This window comes from Nesoenas mayeri (assembly GCF_963082525.1).
Source record: "Nesoenas mayeri genome assembly, chromosome: Z".
Taxonomy (NCBI): domain Eukaryota; kingdom Metazoa; phylum Chordata; class Aves; order Columbiformes; family Columbidae; genus Nesoenas; species Nesoenas mayeri.
Genome location: NC_137542.1, coordinates 53,054,724 through 53,074,637, shown reverse-complemented (window position 1 = coordinate 53,074,637; position 19,914 = coordinate 53,054,724). Strand labels below are relative to the sequence as shown.

The following is a 19,914-nucleotide window of genomic DNA, read 5'->3' as shown; positions in this document are numbered from 1 at the left end:
AGGACTGGTGGTACTTATGCAGAAGCCCATGCAATCATGCATTCTGTTTTGGGTGCGTTTGTGCTGTTTTTTTCCTAAGTTAAGGCTTACTTCAACAAATCATAGAGTCATAGAATAAATACTAGAATTTTGTCAAAAAGAGGAAAAAGGTACAGTTGAGGATAGCAGACATAGTTGTTTTGTTTGCTATTGTTGATATTTTCAGAAAAACAAGTGAGCCATCATACAGTTCTCTTCTCATTGGAATATAACAGTTTCAAACCAATTTGAGGGAAGTTTTAACAGAATAATTTAAGATTAGATATTATTTCCCAGAATGCCTTGACAACCTACCTCAGAGATATCTTTTAAAACAGGTTATAAAACCTATCCTTGACTTCTTTTTTTTTTTTTTTTTTTAATTCTATTTAGATTCTTGGCAGCTACAGCAGAGGAAATTTAAGTACTGAGAAATTTGTAGAGGAAATAAAATCAATTGCCAGTAAACCTACTGAAAAGCATTTCTTCAATGTCTCAGATGAATTAGCTCTTGTAACTATTGTTGAAGCACTTGGAGAGAGAATATTTGCCCTGGAAGGTATGTCATTATTTAAAATTTTACTTCCTGCTTGCATTATGACTGAAGCAAATGCAAGACCATCTGCTTTTTCTTCCTTTGCAATGTATTGTGCTGCATAAAATGTATTATGCAGATATTTTTTCATGCTGATCATGAAAATATTTCACCATAGACAACAAAAATATAGATAATGATGTGAAATATATTCAGATGCGGTAGAGCCTATGAAGACAATCGTCTAAAATGTAAGTAATCATTACTGTCTTAGCTGGGGTAAACATGAAGTTGCCTTCCCTTAGGTAAAAAAAACACTACCAGATCTTGTCCTGATCAGCCCATGATCATGTTTCTCCTACCTATACCTTTAGGTCCTCCTTCTGCTGAGTTATTAGTTACAGCATATTACTTTGCTATGCAAGTTATCATGGACTTGGCATATAGAGTTGACAAGATGTATTTTTCCTTTGGAAACAGTCATGATACTCAGATTTTAGCATAGAAAAGTCATTTTCTCATAATATCTGCTTACGTTCTCCATCCAAATTAGGCAACGCTGTCCAAAAGTCTGTTTGTTTTAAGCACACTACTGGTAACGGAAGACTGAGTTTATTAGTTATAAATTACACTGGACAACTCTGGAGGGATTCGTGTCATACAAGGAAAACATCCATCTATTCCGACTTATTTTTTTCAACATCTCAACTTTACAAGTAGCTGGAATACTGTACTTTACAGCTGGAACAAAAGATAATGTTGATTTGAAAGTCAAGAAATAGTACAAATATGAGAGAGAATTTTAAAGTTTTTTAAATTGGAGCTATATTTCTCAGACATATTTGGGTATTTTTTTAGTGTATCATTTAGCTTGATCAAATATTACTATTTTCAGGTGATCATTACTAAGTATTTTTTCCAGCTTATATGTTCTTACTTTCTTAGTTTTTGGAAGATATTGTTTCCTCACTTTTGAAACAAATTAATTTGAGGAGAATTTATTAATAATCTCTCTAAAGCCCAAAGTTTAGCCTATTTAAGCTTATTGAGTACTTCAAAGTTCATTGAATAGGGAGCTCTTTTGTTAAGTTCCTGGAAGAATAGTGGAAAAATAGTTGTTCAAACAGAAGTTGGAATCTTAGTCTTCAATCTGTACTTTGTACTTCTAGAAAAGTGAAAAAAATCTTTGTCTTTCGTGAGTAGAATAAAATATGTTAGTTACAATTTTAAAACATTATGGATATAGAATAAAAAGTCAATCAACTTCTAGTAATGACAACAGTTGAAGGATATAAGACTCAATGCCACTGAATTCCTGGATATCAGTGTCTCATGCCAGAGATCAACCTTTTGAACAACCAGATGCCACTGAAAGAGATGGTCTTACTTTGTCACACTCTGCCTTGTCCCTTTTAGCAATCAGTAGCCATTAGGTAGTGTCTGTCTGTCACATGAAACACCAGCCTCCAAATAGTCAAGTAAATTGTGCTGTTGGGGAATGCTTTATATCATGAGCTCTAACCCTTCCATTGAATTCAGTAATTCATTCCTCTAATCATAAGAAAAAAACTATGAGACATTTGAACATTAAACAAGTTTCGTATGCTAATAAAATATCAAAAAAAATGTAGTTATGTTGGCAGTGGTGAAACTGTTTGATTAAATTGTAAAGACATTATCTATTTATGTAATAGTCAGCTCTTGAGATGACTAATCCTTGTCACCTTGCCCTCCAGTATTTTGGTGCTTTAAGCATAATGTACCTCTTTATGTATCAACAAATCCTGAAGTGCTCCTTGAATTCAGCTTTTATTTTCTGCAAAAGATGCAGTAACAAATATATACTTTTTTGATATTATTATCTTTTATTTAACATAAACCTATTATAAACCATTAGCAAATTTTTGCATTGATAAATTTGCCTTATTTTCAATTTATATTTTATATAGGCTTGTTTGTATTATAAAAAATACGTATTTGAAACAAAAAATATGGAAAATTATTTTCATCTGCACTGTAGGAGACAAGCTAGGTAATTTCACCACTCCCAAAAGGATTCTTGATTTCCAGATTTATAGTAGGAACTCAGAGACACACTAAGATTTCTGTATAAGACACCTGTGATATGAGACAAGACATGTCGCCGCCTCCACCTGTGAAAGTCCTATGAATCACACAATCTGGCTGCAAGGGAATGAGAATAGAAACTGAAAATTTGATCTTTGCTTTTTGTCAAAACATAGCAAGGCTAAGTTGCTCCAATGGATTGGTAAGGCTAGAGCTAGAAGATGCTGACTATGTCAGTTTCTGTTGATTCTTCAGGAATGGTTTCCTGTCCCCTGTAGATTTGCAACTGTGTCCTTGGAAGCATTTTTGTGGCAGATGAGAAAAGAAGATTCATTCTGCCCCACCCAGCTTTCTGGTGACAATATGTTTAAATTCTCAATCTAAATAACCTCTTGCTAATATAGTAGTACACTTGATTTTTAAAATGGTATTTCTTTTCTTTTTTGTTTTGGCCATTAAGAAAATGCAAAAGAAAACTGCGAAAGAGCTGGAAAATTACATCCAACAAAAACCCATGCTTGATAGCCAATGGATTTCTACACATAATCTTTTTCATATGTCTTTGTGTCTCATGGCATGGACTTCTGGTTTTAATGGCAAATTTAAGTTTTATCCAACCCATAGGCAGGCACAAATAGGTTTTTTTTTTTACAAATATCCTGTGTAAGATGCTTGGCAGTTCAAAACTCAACAGAAAGGCAGACTGGGGGCTGTTATCTAAGCAGCATTCAGAGCTGAACACACCAACAGTATCGGCATTGTCCTCTGCCTCAGACTGTGAGAGTCTCATCATTCTCAGCTCATTAAGGAGCATCCTTTGCTGCATGAAAATATTGTTTGTTAGCATATGTGCGACTTCATGGTTTTATTCTTAAAAAGGACATTTTCAGACTTAGCAAAGCAACTGCATCTTGTGAAACATAATAGCTTATGTTTGTGCGACTAACATTTTGTGTTTGAGATCATGTCTCCTTCCTGTGACTGGCTATAAATCCCAATAATTAGCAAAGACATCATGTCCCAGGGAGCAACGTCTGTGGTTTTAGTTGCTGAGTATCAAAAGTTCAGTATTATTTAGTAGTTCAGATGTCTGAAATTCATGTAGCCATCCTCAGTTTCATTCACATAGTTGGAATTTCGCCTCAGCACTCAGCTGGTAGCAAATTATGAACTTTTCCTGGACAAACATCAGATCAGTTTTCATAGTTCTCCTCTGCTGCTCATTACCGTATCTTGCCGTCAAGGAGGAATCAATACACATAACATAGTTAGCTTACTTGTGGTGCTTAAGATGGCAAAATAGTCCTTGAGTATTACTTTAAAGTAGAGAAGAAGAGGCAGACGTTTCTCTTCCCTGATGATATTTCAAGTGTACCTGGGAGCAAAGCAACCCATCAGAGTTTAATAACTGACATATGACTACTTGATAAGATACTGAAACTAGGAGTAAATCACCTGACATCTTTTTTTTTGTTTTTTCCAAAGTCACTTAGAACAAATGGAAGATTTTCATGTAAATTTCTGGGCAGGATTATAATTCTCAAGCCCTTCCCTGAGGCATATGAATCTTGGACAGCTGAGGTTTTCCTATGTTGTTTTTTACAAAGGTTCATGCAAACATCAAGTGTTTTTCATTTAAAGTTCTACCAGCTGCCTACAAATTTTTAGTTGCTACAATACAAGGCCAGGGTTACATGGCTGGTGTTTTATTGTTCACTTAGCTCAAGTGGAAAATGGCTTAACCATATTAATCAAACATTCCAAACATATTTACCATCAGCCTGAGGTCAAATCTGGTCAGTTTTAGCGCAGAAATATTTCTTGGACAAGTTCTGAGACATGATCTTAAAACAGAAACTCTTGTACTTAATGGCAGCGTTTGTCACAGATCTTAATTTATTATAAAAATCTACGGAAAACTATATTCACTGAATATTCTATTTAATTATGCTATCCTTTATAGCATATGAGCATTTTCACTACATTATTCAGACACTTTTGTGGGGTTGAAACTAATTTATTTTTCAAAACTTATTTTTTTCTGTTTAATAGCAACAACAGACCAGCAGGCAGCCTCATTTGAAATGGAAATGTCTCAAGCTGGTTTCAGTGCTCATTATTCTCAGGTAAACAAATTGTTTGAAAATAAAAGTTCTTTTTTAAAGTAGATTTTTTTTTTTTTTGGTGAAGACATTAATTTAGAATGAGTATTTCAGAATTCTTTGTATAGTCCTTTTTGCCATTGGGAGTTCTTGAGTTTCCTGTAGTCCATTATTTTTTTGTAAAATATATATTAAAATGATTATAAACAATGAAAGGTAAGAGAATAAGTACCTTCTTCACATGAACTCAAAATTTAATGCTCCCATAGTCCTTCATATCAGGAGAATAGTCTATAACACTTTAGGAAAGACAAAGACTTTTTAACAGGACCTGTAGTGACAGGACAAGTGGTAAAGTCTTAAACTGAAAGACAGTAGATATACAGAATCACAGAATGTTAGGGGTTGGAAGGGACCTCAAATGATCATCTAGTCCAATCCCTCTGCAGGAGCAGGAACACCTAGATGAGGTTACACAGGAATGTGTCCAGGCAGGTTTTGAATGTCTCCAGAGAAGGAGACTCCACAACTTCCCTGGCAGCCCATTCCAGTGTTCTGCCACCCTCACTGAGAAGAAGTTTCTTGTCATATTTAAGTGGAACCTCTTGTGTTCCAGTTTGCACCCATTAGCCTTTATCTTACCATTGGTTGTCACCGAGAAGAGCCTGGCTCCATCCTCATGTCACTAACGCTTTATATATTTGTAAACATTGATGAGGTCACCCCTGAGTCTCCTCTTCTCCAAACTAAAGAGACCCAGCTCTCTCAGCCTTTCCTCATACGGGAGATGCTCCACTCCCTTCATCATCTTCGTGGCTCTGTGCTGGACTCTCTCCAGCAGTTCCCTGTCCTTCTTGAACTGAGGGGCCCAGAACTGGACACAATATTCCAGATGTGGTCTCACCAGGGCAGAGTAGAGGGGAAGTAGAATCTCTATTGACCTGCTAACTACCCCCCTTCTAATACACCCCAGGATGCCATTGGCCTTCTTGGCCACAAGGGCACAGTGCTGGCTCATGGTCATCCTGCTGTCCACCAGGACCCCCAGGTCCATTTCCCCTCCACTGCTCTCTAATAGGTCATTCCCCAACTTATACTGGATTGGATAGATTGGATAGATTGGAAATAAGGAAGAAATTTTTTGCAATGAGGGTGGTGAGACACTGAATAGGTTGCTCAGAGAAATGGCAGATGCCACCTCCTTGAAAGTGGTCAAAGTCAAGTTGGATGAGACTTTGAGCGACCTTGTCTAGTTGAAGATGTCCTTCTCATTGCGGAGGGGTTGGACTAGATGACCGCTAAAGGTCCCTTCTAACCCAAACCATTTTATGTTTTTATGAGCCTAAAAACTGTTGTCTCTAAATATTCATGTATAAATTGACATTGCATTGTATTGGTGAAATTGAGACAGAAGAGATACAAAAAGGTTATGTCTGTCATGGATTTGATCTGCATTATGAGTAACATATCTTATTCTTTGTTCTGTTAGTACAGTGAACAACTTCATTCTCAGAGGTTAAATATAAAATGGGGATGCAAAAATCTGGGATTTGCATTAGCAGAAAATCACTATGGATCTTATTTATTCTTGAAAAATCAAAAATTATCCATTGTGATGATCTGCTCAGCTTATACAAATGAAATTAAACTTCAATGTAAGATCAAAAGAACTGGGAAGACTTCAGCTCTAAAGATATGAAAAAGTAGTGTCAGTGGAAAAGAGCACAATAGGAGAGTAACAACTGAGCAAACACTGAGCAATCCAAGAAAAACTGACATAGGACGACTTCCAACATGGCTTTGTATACAGCTCAGCATATCACTGGTAAAAAAACAGAAAAAAAGACTTGTGCTATGATTTTACATAAGTACTTTATTGCAGAAGTACCCTCCATTCATTTTTTACTCTCTGCAATACATTACATATGATGCTTCAGGTGGTGTATCATACCTTAGAAAACAGTGTTATCCTGACAATGGAGTGCAAGGATTATTTATAAGGTTATCTGTTTGGTGGAGTATACTCTTAAAGTTCACAAACAACTGACCTGCTATCATCAGAATCTCACTTCAGAAGTGAGTCTTTCAGTCCTTGGTGCATTGACAGGCCCTGGGTCTGCGGTGTCTGTCTTATCTAGAAGGCTGCTTTCATGCCTTTAGGCAAGAAAGGTCAGTAAACCATTTCTCATTGACCAAAGGTTCTTGCACAATACAGAACACTCACACATTCAACAAAAAAAGGTTCAAGTTTCTGAAAGTTTGTCTGGAAAATCCCTTCAAGTGCTGTATTCTCCGATTAGCTTAGCTAAATCCCTTTGGTCTTTCTATTTGGCCTGGAATGATAGCTGAAGTTGTAGGAGCTGTTTTTCTCACTGCTGCTTTACCTGAATGGCCATTATTACGATCATCATCATAATTTTTTAAGTTGGGTGCATTTTTAATAAAAAGTGGGAAACATGCCATGTTTGTAGGGGTCATTTTATAAAAGTAAAAGCAGGGCTAAATATGTAAGTATACGGGAAGCATTATCCAAATGTGAGCATCATGATCAATGAATGTCTAAAGATGATCCACATAGAGAACAGGCTTTTTGTTTTTCTCCACATAAGGATTGGATCATGCTTGGAGCTGTTGGAGCATATGACTGGAATGGCACAGTGATCATGGTGAAGGACAGTGGTATTTCAATGCCAACTAATGACACTTTCCGTGATAGGCTCTCAGAAAAAAATGAAGCCCTTGCAGCCTATCTAGGTAAGAGAAATAGCCCATCTTACAACACTTTTTGACAAATGCTACAAGACCTCTCTCAAATCTCACTTACAAAGTGTATCCTACAGAATATTGTAATATATCCTAGGAGCCTGGGAAAATGTATAATGTACAGAAATATCTACCATATTATTTCCTTGTTCTTAAAAAAAAAATAAAAATAAAATAAAAAAAAAAAATACTACTTCTACAATCAAAAAACTAGTCCAAACACTTACAGACCTAAATATATCTAGACTTTCCCCAATAGAGATGCCTAATCTGTTCAGAGAAGTTTTCACAGATTCCTCTGAAATTCTTTTCAAGTTTTTCTATGCCTTGATATTTAAACTGATTTATACAATATTCAGTCTAAATCTTTGCTTAAAATTAAGCTGATTTATGTCACTCAGTGGTCAAGAACAACAGTTTACCACTATATTTTTTATAACAATATTTTGCATATTGACAGGCTATTGTTTTCTTCTCAGCCTTTTCTCTCAAAAAGCATCAGTAGCCTTGCTCTCTCCTCTAGGTCTTGCTTTCTACACCTCGTGGTTCTATTTGCTCTGTTATCTCATTTAAGCCACATTTTCAGTGATGAAGAGTCAACACTAGAATAATTTCTTTTTTTTTCCCTGAGTACACTGTTTGTGTACTTTGCAGAATGCCATTAGCTATTTTTTGTGTACCTCAACTTTGGTAAAGTCATTTTAAATTTAGATCGTGTCCTCCATAAGACTTGCAACCCTGCCACAGTTTGATTCATTTGCAAATTTTTTAAGTCTTCCTTCACCCAAGCTATTAAATTGTTAATATTAAACAGAGCTAGGTTCAGAATGCCCCCAGAATCACCTCTGGAAGACTCTGTCAGTTTGAGAGTGAGCTGGTGACAGCTGTTCCTGGAAAGTAACTTTCCATCCAGCTATTCACGAGTTATTTTATCAGTACCATCATACTCTTACACTGTGTGAGAATGGCAAAGTGAACATGGTTCAACAACCTGTGAACAGATTTAATAACACAGTGGTGCTCATGACTCTGAGACTGCAGGCAAATGTACATCCAGCCCTTTTAATTAACTCTGTTATTATTATCTAACATAAGTAAGGCTAAACAAGTTGTAGAATAAGCCTCAAAAAGGCTCTGAATCACAGCAAGTATTTCTGATGCATACATTGTGTGTGTTGCATGTTCTTTCCTGCTTCCTAGGATATACTGTGAATTCAGCATTGACACCTGGTGGTGTACTGTACATAGCAGGACAACCACGATACAATCACACTGGCCAAGTTGTCATCTATAAAATGGAAGGAAGAGAGGTACAAGTACTTCAGAGGTTAAATGGAGAACAAGTAAGTTGATGATTAACATAAAAGAGGAATATGGCATGAGAAACAGAAATAATTATTTCAAATTAGAATTTTACATAAGAAGAGCAAGTGAAATACAGAGTTGTGAGCAAGATGAGAAGGAAAGATTAGGTAGATGCTCTGGTATAGCAACTGATGGAAAGTGGACTCTACAGTACAGACACTTGGAAATTTTGTCTTCAGGAGTTAAACCTTCAGCAGTGTCAAAGTGGTTGTAGCCACCTCTGCATTTGCAATATTCTCTGTCTACTAAGTGGAAGGGGTATGTATCTGGCAGAAAACAGGTATTAGAACATCAGCTGACATAGCATGAAATATTAAGTAGCTGCTTATTATACTGAGTAACAGCTCACAGAGAACTGTTCCTGTAGGAAGAACACAACATGTAATCACATAATAAAAGATGGTAGTATTATATTATGCACATGAGGGCTGAAAGACCTGCCTACTCAGGTCTCCCCAGGCTGCAGTTCAAGCTTCTTTCAGAAGAATGCAGGTTACCTAATTCTCACCTATAGCTGATGTTTGCAACTCAGCTAATCAGTCCATTCTTTTAGAATCAGTGAAGGAAAGTAGGCATTTTTAAGGCTTGGAGGAACTGGCCTGCTTTGAATATCTTCTGTGAGATGAGATGCATCTTGCAGTAGAAGGGACTGCTTCTCATGTTGAGTGTAAAGGAACTGCAGGGTGTCTAGCTTAGCTGTGAAGTGAATGTAATCAGATAAAGCCCACACCTTGTACCCAGTTTATGAATGTATATAGGTCTTTGTACAGATCTTGTTCCTCTGCATTTAGTGGCAACTTAGGAACTTAGGAGACTTCCTGCAGTGTGCTATCTTGGAGCTTTTGTCCACCATCCTGCCTTTTTCCTCTGGCAAGCCTAAGACCATTGATTTTGTTCCTTGTACATACTGTTGTTGGGACTGAACAGAAAACTATCTTCCCCAAGACTCTTCTATTCAATAGGAAATCCTGCTCCCCTTAGCAGGCAGCAGGCACTATTTGTACCTTTCATACTCAAGAGAGTTGAAAGTTGAATGGACCATTCTTAAATAAAAATATCTGACGACAAACCCTAAAACAGAAAAAAAAAAGCTTTAAAGGTGAACAGAAAATCTTTGCTAGAGAGCAAAGAAAAATTCTGCCTAATTGTTAACATTTGGCATTGTTGCAAGCAACCATAAAATAGGTCTCTGAATTGGAAATATTGCATAATGTTTCTGACTCTCTCTCTGATTTATATCTTATATTTTCCTGCAGATTGGGTCGTACTTTGGGGGTGTTATTACCACAATTGACATCAACAGGGACTCATTTACAGATCTTCTTCTTGTTGGAGCTCCTATGTATATGGGAACGGAGAAAGAAGAGCAAGGGAAAGTATATGTTTATAGTCTGAACAAGGTGAGGATGATGTTTATTGACAAAGAACAGAATATGCTCCTTACTGTCTTCATATCCTTGATCAAAGAAATATGATGAATTTAGCTGGGAATATGACCAGCTAAACAGAGAAACGTGATTTGACAGTTGAGAGTATAATAGATATTGGTTTTGAAAACTTTTTTCTCAATCTGTTGTTTTCTCACCTTTTTTTTTTTTTTTGTAATGGAATATATTGCATAGGTAAGCACTATATCTTGTAAACTGTAGTATGTCATATATGCAAATTTATAGGATTAATTTTCTATCACTTTTTTTTTTTTGCTTTCATGGATTAAGGAACAGTAGGGCTCACTTACCAATATAGAACTAAACCCTTTACATCCAATAGCTTTTAAACATTTCATGACTAGACTGAGGAGCATACCCGCTACACCTCAGCCTCTTAATTTGACCCTTTCCGTTGTCTTTTGTATATTTTTTTTTTTCTTTTAGTCCAACAGCATTGTGTGTCATTATAACAGTTATCAAAATATGTCCTAGCGATGACGTTCTCCTTAAAAGGCACCTATAGGAAGGATGGGGACAGACTTTTTAGAATACCGTGTTATGACAGGACAAGGGGTAATGGTTTTAAACTAGCAGAGGGGAGATTCAGGTTAGACATGGGGAAGAAATTTTTTACAATGAGGGTGGTAAAACAGTGCAGCGGGTTGCCCAGAGAAGTTGTAGATGCCCAAACCCTGGAGACATTAAAGAACAGGCTGGACAGGGCTCTAAGCAACCTGATCTGGTTGAAGATGTCCCTGCTCATTGCAGGGGGGTTGGACTAGATGAGCTTTGCAGGGCCCTTCCAACCCAAACTGTTCTATGATTCTATGATTCTCTTCTATGATTCTAAAACACTATTGCAAGAAAAGGACCTGAAGAGACTGGATCTATTTGACAAGGATCTCCTCCAGTTTCTACATGCATATTGCTAACAACAAATTGATGGTGAACAGGGCTGGCAAGAAAACAAGAATTCCATGTCCTTCAGTAATGTGAGGTTTTGAAATTTGTTTTTCCTGTGTTTCCTTTTATCTATCTCCAAATAAAGAAGATGCAGCAACAGTGTGACACTGCTAATCTCTAACATGGAACTCATAGGTGTCATCTCTTGGAAAGATTGGTTACATACCTCTCTGTATGTGTGGTTTTAGTCTAGGGTGCACACTAGACCAGAAGAATATATTTAATAGGACAAAATTCAATCTGTGTAAGCAAAATCCTGTCTTTTGTTCCAGAATAGAAGTTTTGCCATCTGTGTCTCATCAGAGACTTGGCTTACTTCAAAGATCAAGAGAATTCCTTTAGAAGAACTTTCTACACTATCTTAAGAATGAAGTGCTTTACTTACAATAACATCCAAATATAGTTATGATGCTATGCTTTCCTGTGAGCATCTAACTTCAAGAAAAATGAAGAAGCATCTAGATGCAGAAAAAGAGGGAGCGAGAATGTCTTTACTACCCACTGCTCAGAAAGAAAATTTGAATTATAGTTACAGAATCACAGTTTCTACATTGCAGTCAGTCATTAGGAGTAGGATATATTAATAATTTTTTCATTTAATTCATCAGTTTTTCTTCTAGAGATGAGCTCTTACAAGCGTGCATTGCTAAAATGCTGATGGAAATCCACAAACCCTAAATCTGTTCTTTTATAGACCAAGTTTGAATATCAGATGAGTCTTGAACCTATAAAGCAAACATGCTGCTCACCATTAAAACAGGACACCTGCAAAGTTCTTAAGAATGAGCCTTGTGGTGCACGCTTTGGGACTGCAATTGCTGCAGTAAAGGATCTCAACCTTGATGGATATAATGACATTGTAATAGGTTCTCCCTTAGAGGATGATCATCGAGGAGCTGTTTATATTTATCATGGCCGTGGCAACACAATCAGTAAAAAGTATTCACAGGTATGAAGCAAAACTTTACAGATAGGCAGCCACTGTAAGTGTATGTAGTACAAATCCTGTTTTCCCATGTCTTCCCAACATAGAATCAAACTGTGATTTCACCTGTCATGACAGATTCTTTTTTAAAATGCTCTGTTCTTTTAAACTCAGTTTTATTTAACTGATTTTGACTCTAATAATGTTAGAAAATATATTTGCATGTTTTTATTAGAAACATGAAAACTGCTGTATAATCAGAAAAGTAGATATTTTGCAATTCTGAAAATTTATAGTGTGTTCATCACCATGGTAACCCTTTTAGGAGTATTGTAATGAAAATTTAATATATTTCAAGAGTATAAAAGCCATCTAACTGCCAACAAAGACATCTTGAATGTTCTTATTAAATCCTTCAATATGTACTGCATAAATCTCTTAATGTTTTCCACAGCGTATTGCATCAGGTGGAGATGGAGAAAAAGTGAAATTTTTTGGCCAGTCTGTGCATGGAGTAATGGATTTAAACGATGACGGGTTGATTGATGTCACCATTGGAGGCCTCGGCGGGGCTGCCCTCTTCTGGTAGGGATACTCACAGCAGCTGTCGAGCCAGAAAATAACCATCTTGGGTTACTGATGCAACTCACATGCACTGCTGTTTGGACTGTTGTGAAGATACTAGTTTCATCTCATGCTTTGACACTGGCTATGAATCTTAATATTTTCATGTACTCAGGAATTAGTATAAAACTTAATGTATAGCAGTAATAAATATAGGAATGTTTTAGAGACCTTATTAGCTTAATATGAAAACCTTGTCCTCCTTGGCCATATTCAAAATAGAAACTGATTCCACTAAGCAAAAGAAAGAAAAAAAAAAAAAAAAGTGCACACAAAAAAACCCCAAGCCTTCTCTTTTTCACACTATACTGCGTATTGTCTTGTTAGCAATATCAAGATCAGTTTCAAATGTAAAGGGGTCACTAAGAAAACACATTTGACTTCCTAATAAGAAATCTCTAGTCTGACACCCTACAGAAAATCTTGGCAAATTTAGCTCAACTTTCTGGTTAACACTGAATTCATTTTCCTTACAAAAGAGTGTGGTTTAGATGGTGTAATGAGCAATATATATTTTTAAGGGAGAAATATACCAGTAAGGGAATAAACAAGGTAACATGAAATGTCTCATTTCTAAAGCACAACCATTTCTCCCTCTGGTAATGCAATTGCTAAGCCAGTTCCTTGCTTTCCCTGTCCTGCTATTCCACCTGACTCAGCTGCTCGGTGATCTAGTTTGTCAGGTCTTGCTACCATCCTCAAGCTGCCAGCTTCTCCTGACAGTCCTCTGGTAGTCTGTCTTTCTAAAAGCTCCAGGAGTGAACACAATGAGATGCCCCTACATTGCATTGCTTAGATCACAAATTTGAAGAAAGCTATTTTTCCAGCTAGATTTTATGCTGGTTTAGTACACCAGCACATTTCTTGTTGAGGTCAAAAGGGAACGGAGCCAGAGCAAAGGGAGAGGCAGGAATGTGTTGCAGCAATGGGGCAAAGGGCCACTAAACTGAAGCAAATTGGAAGTGAATCTCAGCCTGCTTATCTACCCACAGCACACTACCTTCCAGCTCGTGTATAATATGTTCATCTGTGGACATCCTTGACAATGCATCTGCACCTTCAGTCTCTTTTAAAATGGGCCTGGCTCTATAGAGTTGCTTAAATGCTTTTGAAAATATTTCCTTTCGATCTGGTATCTGCTCTGAAACATTTGCAGGGCTGTGGAGAAAACCTGTGATCATGTTTTCTGTAATTTGTTGTTTACTGGTACTATATAGTGTATAGTTAATATTTGTCTAGACCATCATATATGTGTATTCTAATGTTGAATATTGTGCATTTTTAAAGTTCATAAGCTAGAAAAAGTTGCTGCTATTCTTTTCAAGGCACTTTCTCTCTTTGTCTTTTGTTAAGGTCTCGTGATGTGGCTGAAGTAAATGTTTCCATGCAATTTGCACCCAAAAGCATCAATATCCAACAACAAAATTGTCAGATAAATAAAAGAAAAACAATATGCATAAATGCCACAATTTGTTTTAAGACCAGACTAAAGTCAAAGGAAGATACATTTGAATCTAGTAAGTAGATAAGCACTAAGCTATGGAATCTTTATGCTATAAAACTCCTGTGCTCATATTTGTTTATTTCTCCACGAATGGGCTGCAGCTCCTCTAAATTCACTATTTCAATTGCATCTAAGATACTGGGCGGGGGGGAAACAATGTGTAGAGGAAATTCGCTCATAATACTGGTCTCAACTTTCTTTACAGGTCTGCAGTATTGGATTACTCTTGACTCTCAGAGGCAGATATCTCGAAGCTTGTTCACAGAAAGCCATGAGAGGAAAATGCAAAAGAATATAACTATCAAAGATTCAGAATGTATTAAACATAACTTCTACATGTTGGCAAGTAAATCATTTAAAGTGTTTTTGTCATGTGGACATTATAATAACCCAAATGTGTTCCATTAATTGTAAAATGGACAACAACATCTACATCCAGAATTAAGAAGTAGAATAGTATCATAGAAAGGTTTGGGTTGGAAGGGACCTTGTACATAAAATTTGTTCGCTACCTAGGGTTTAAATATTTGTATATGTATGTATAAAGTGTTTACTTTTATTTATCTTTATTTCTTTGTTTATGTCTATCTTGAAAAGATCATGACACACATAGTGGAACCAAGTAACTATTGTGGTTGGCAGTTTAGGTGCATTCAAAACTCAGCAGGAGCATGTGAGCTGCAAGTTTAGTTTGCATAATGGTGCAATTCCTCCTACTAAAATATAGTAAGAAAACTCACAAATCGGGTTTGGACTATAGAATACTTACTCGCTGTGAAACAGAAATGTAATTAGCAACTATGCGTATGAAATTGCCTAGATCGTAACTAATGTCCAGAGTCAACAGAGGTAAGTTACCCACATTTAAAATATTCAGTGACTTCACAGATGTATCTAATGATAAACAATGCCGAGAATTTGCTTGAGCGTGCAATATACCTCCTAAGAGCAGGCCTCAGTTCGACTTTACATGGGGTCATGCCGCTGCTGTTCATCTTACTGATCCTTTAAGCACAACTAAAAGAGGAAAGTCTGTGAGTTGAATCTTCTGAGACATTCTTAAATGAAACTGTGTTGAATATGCTCAGGCTATGTGACATTTTTGTGATGAGATGACATACACAAAAACATTAGTGGATATTTTTAAACATCGGCTTGTACATTAAATGCTTTGTTGTCAATTGCAAGCAAGGATGGTGACAGCGTGACTGAAAAAATATTTTACCTCAGCATTGTTTGGGGTTTTTTTTAATCCCCTTAGATACTAAAGTGAATGTCCATGACAGCAATTTTGTTTTCTTTATGTTCTAGGATAAGCCTGACTTTCAGGATTCTGTAAGGGTTTTGCTGGAGTTCAATTTTTCTGATCCAGAGAGTGGACCTGTTCTTGATAGCAACCTGCCAAATTCAATATCTGAATATGTAAGTCAGCATGATTCTGTATTAATAACCGAAGTATTTAAACTAAAATTCATATCCCACACAAGAGCTGAAAGTACTACCCACAAAACTGACTAGAGAGGGAAGGTTGTTGAGCCTGTCCAGAAGATGTTTCCTCTAAATGAGTCTTCAGGAGTGAAAAGCTTGATTCAGTGTGCTTGGGAACCAGGCTGGGGTTTTAAAGCTGTGCAGAGTTAACTGAAGACAGAATAGAGTGAAAGAAATTTTATTATAATTTTTTTTACATAAATAGAGCAGGGGAATGTTAGTTATATCATTTGATGGTGCTTGGCATGATTCATAGTTCTACTATTGCCTCTTTTTGAAAACTAGATGAATCATTTTGAAGGAAATTATTAGAAAGATTATGTTTCATATAGGCATTTTATATAATACTGGCATGTTTAACTGATTAATATTAGGGAAGACTTCTTTGACTTTCAAACACAAGACCTTATATAAAATCAGATAATTCATTAAAATGCAAGTATTTAATTTTAATAATAAATGTAATCAAATTGAGAATAAAAATACTATTGTTGCAGATTCCTTTCACAAAAGATTGTGGAGCCAAAAATAAATGCATTTCAGATCTTGTTCTGAGTGTAAAAGCAAGCATAGCTGGAGACAGGTAACTACACTGGGTTTATTGTATCACTTGATATTTGTACAAAATTTCCATGTACATTATAGATTCTGTAGTCTAATAAGAAAATGCTGTGGAATGATTTCCAAATCAGAAACAATATTGTCTGGACATTGAAAGAAATACCTGTTTATGTTAAAAATAGATTCAAAAGTTAGGATGTCCAGCATTCTTACTCTGTTTTACAGCTCTTCTCCATTCATTGTAAAGTCACGCAATGATAAGTTCACCATTCAGCTCTCTGTGAAGAACAAAGGAGACAGTGCCTATAATACCAGAGTTTTGGTTCAATCTTCTCCAAATATTATTTTTGCTGGCATTGAGGTAGGAATTTTTCACATTATCACAATTATCATAACCTGTATTGCTAAAGAGTTCTGAGAAAGCATTTTTGTAAGGCCGAACTTCACTGCTCTGGCATTATCTCAGTCGATTGGAAGAGATTCCCTGGGAGTGCTGTCCTCACTTATCCCTCTAAAAAAGTGTATTTGTTTTTACCTCAGTGGACTTTTGCCTAGTTTCTCTCAGCTACAGATGCAAGTTCCACAATGAGACCTACACAGTAAGCGTCTGCATCTTAGGTGAACATCAGCACCATGAGTCATCTGTACATCTGTAGAGCCAATAATGCTTCCTTATTCATCAGTACAGATGCTGAGCCTCTTGAATTCTCCTTTTGCACATGTAGGAAAAAGCACAGCCTTGGTAGAGTAACATAGATAAGGGCCTGCCTCATCCCTACCTCAGACAGCATTTCCAAAGTAGCTGCTTTTCTGCCTGCCTCAGCAGATATGCTATGATATGATCTCCAGCTGAGGTGGGAAACATTAGAAGTTTGGTTTCAATCAATATTTCTGATGTTGCACATTAGATGTCAGAGATCCATAGTACTGTTGCTGGCCATGTGGCAGTAATTTATGGAGTATGAATGTCATTTTCCTTGGCAAGCTAGGAACACATTTACAAAATTACATGTAAAAAATGTGTACTTATGCTGATCTGCTAGACCCCATGACTAACTTGCATGATGTCTAGTTTGTGTATGATTGTTAACATTCCAAACACTTTCACTGGAAGAGTATAATGGCTACTAATTTATGTAGATGTCCATAGGTGAAAATTGTTTTGCAGAAGTCAGGGCTTTCTATTTTTCTTCCAGTTCATTTAAGGCTTTGACTCTTACAGTGTTTTGATGGTGAGAAGTGGCAATGGTATATAGGTTCAACAGGCCTTTAATGCTTAGGTAAAACTTTAAAAAGAGTTTGCATAAGGTCATTATTTCTCTCTATTTTTTCTTTAGGATATACAGAAAGATAGCTGTGAATCTAATCACAACATCACCTGCAAAGTGGGATATCCATTTCTAAAACCTGCAGAAGAGGTAAAAGGTCCCCCTGCATGCAAGTTCTCTTTGCTCCATGTTATTCTAAGTGCAGAACAGTTTCCTATCACCTCCAAATTTCTTTCTCTTGTGTTCATCTGAAGACCTGTCTATTCATGCTTTCCCAGCTATTCTTGGTATGAACTGCCTGAGCCAGATAGGAAAACATCAGGTCTTCAGTACCTGGACAGTAAGCTGTGGTATTTGGGGAGATAAAACATGCCTATTGTCATCCTTGACATTGTCAGAAGGCAAGTGGCACACATGTTCAGAAGTGTGTGTCTCCAGCTGTATAGAATATTGCTTAGGATATATTGATAGGACAGGTTAGGATATACTCATAACCTGGATCTGCGAAAGCCAGGCATCGAGACTTCACCTCTGCTCAGTGGGGAGAGAGAGGCCTCTCCAGCAAGCAATCCCCTTAAAATAGAGCTCCAGCTTGAACAGCTCCAGTGATAAGTCTGTATCTCCTACTGGAATAGAGAGGGAGCTTTATCTAAACTAAGCCTTTGAAACTATGCATCTAAGCTTCACTTAAATAGTTCTGATATCAAATTGAGAAGTATAAAATTGCATTAAAATAAGATCAGCTGTCTTTCCTGGCAGTTTCATGTCTGTTCCTCTGCCATATTAGGTCTGTGTTGCAGGTGCATAACAGACGAAAAATCAGGAGAGATGTCCTCTTGCATTGCCTCCCACATACATGTTCCAGTTTATGTCTTGGACCTGTAGGAATTAAGTCAGCTGTTACTTTCTTGCAGCCAAATAAGCTTACTATCCAATGCAAGTCCCTGCAATGCTCTGTTCCCAGCTAGATGTTTCATGTTTTCCTTTCATGCTTTGATTGTTAGTTTGTCTATAACTATAGCTCCCCAAATTTAGACATTTCATACTTTCCTTTGAATTCAGAAAAGAATTTATGTCTGATTCACTAATAAACATTCCCTAATAACATTCTTTTTTAAAGCCTCTTCCTGGGTATTTTTTAATTTTACATCTGAAGAACTATCTAGGACTACCTTCTCTGGGTCCCTTTGTAATAGAAATTTGTACAATTAAAGGAAAAATAAAACTCTGAGCTGAAAACTCCTGTAGAGTAACAAATAGTACAAGCTTTGTTACATATAAAATTACTCTTAAGTGTCAGCATATGAAGAGGGACATATTTGGGACAGTGTTCTCAAATCTTGTGTAGAGCCAGATCATCATAGATTTGCCCTAGTTATAATAAGTAGGGAATTTTTGTGAGGCCTAGTAGTAATTTATTTACATTATAAACATTTCTGTCAGTGTTCTAAGTGTTTTACTATGTATTAAGTGAGATTCCAGCAGCCTTATACACACTGTAACTGCCAGGCATTGAAGCTTTGTTTCTCCTCATTGGAGGCAAAAATAATGGTTTTGATAAATTGATCACAAGACCAGTTGGTTTCTATTAAGGATTATTTAGCTATGTATTTCTAATATACTATATAATACATTTTACTGAGACTTCTGAATTCTGAAAATTTGAGGCTTCTCTTTAATAAGTGATAACCATTAGATTTCCTTCTTGTTTGGGACAGATTCAAAATGTGCATTCATTCACAGAAAAGTGTTAAAATGTGAATAAAGATTCCACAGACAAAAGTAGCAAAATTTTGCTCATTTTTCATCAGATCAAACTTTATTAGTGTACTCTTTTTCTCTTTTAAAATGTGTAATGTGTTTTTCCAAACAGATTTCTTTCAAAATATCATTCCAATTCAATGCATCCTATCTTCTGGAAAATGCTACTGTTCATGTATATGCAACAAGGTTAGTTGCAACCATTACTTATTTGCCTTCTGGTTTTTGTTGTTTGGGTTTTGGTTTGTTTGTTTGTTTTTTGTTTTTTTGTTTGGATTTTTTTTTTCTTAGAAAGCTCTACAGCTTTGTGTTTCATAGTAAAACAAAGTTGACTTTTTCTGAACTCAAAAGTGGTTACACAACCTGTAGATCTGGCAGCTTTATGGATGTAGTCCAGCAGTGGACTGAGTGGACTAAATAAATGTTTGTCTCTAGATCTTGAGAGTCAAAAATGAGTCATAATTTCCAGTTGGTTTACCTTCAGAAAAGGTTTATTCTTTTCCAGAATTACAGCATACTTTAGCATGAGTCACAGTTTAT

The 19,914-nt window shown here is 36.4% G+C and overlaps 1 protein-coding gene across 1 annotated transcript in view; it reads left to right on the top strand.

The window, feature by feature from the left end:
• Nucleotides 1-19,914, top strand: part of ITGA1 (integrin subunit alpha 1) — a gene marked incomplete at its 5' end in the record, with an annotated part of 73,894 nt that overhangs the window by 44,431 nt on the left and 9,549 nt on the right. Inside the window, 14 exon segments of the mRNA XM_080362245.1 lie at nucleotides 412-577; nucleotides 4,673-4,746; nucleotides 7,332-7,476; nucleotides 8,686-8,828; nucleotides 10,107-10,250; nucleotides 11,938-12,192; nucleotides 12,623-12,753; nucleotides 14,146-14,309; nucleotides 14,502-14,638; nucleotides 15,608-15,718; nucleotides 16,282-16,367; nucleotides 16,571-16,706; nucleotides 17,683-17,763; nucleotides 19,487-19,563. Coding sequence (XP_080218371.1) covers nucleotides 412-577; nucleotides 4,673-4,746; nucleotides 7,332-7,476; nucleotides 8,686-8,828; nucleotides 10,107-10,250; nucleotides 11,938-12,192; nucleotides 12,623-12,753; nucleotides 14,146-14,309; nucleotides 14,502-14,638; nucleotides 15,608-15,718; nucleotides 16,282-16,367; nucleotides 16,571-16,706; nucleotides 17,683-17,763; nucleotides 19,487-19,563 — 1,850 coding nt within the window.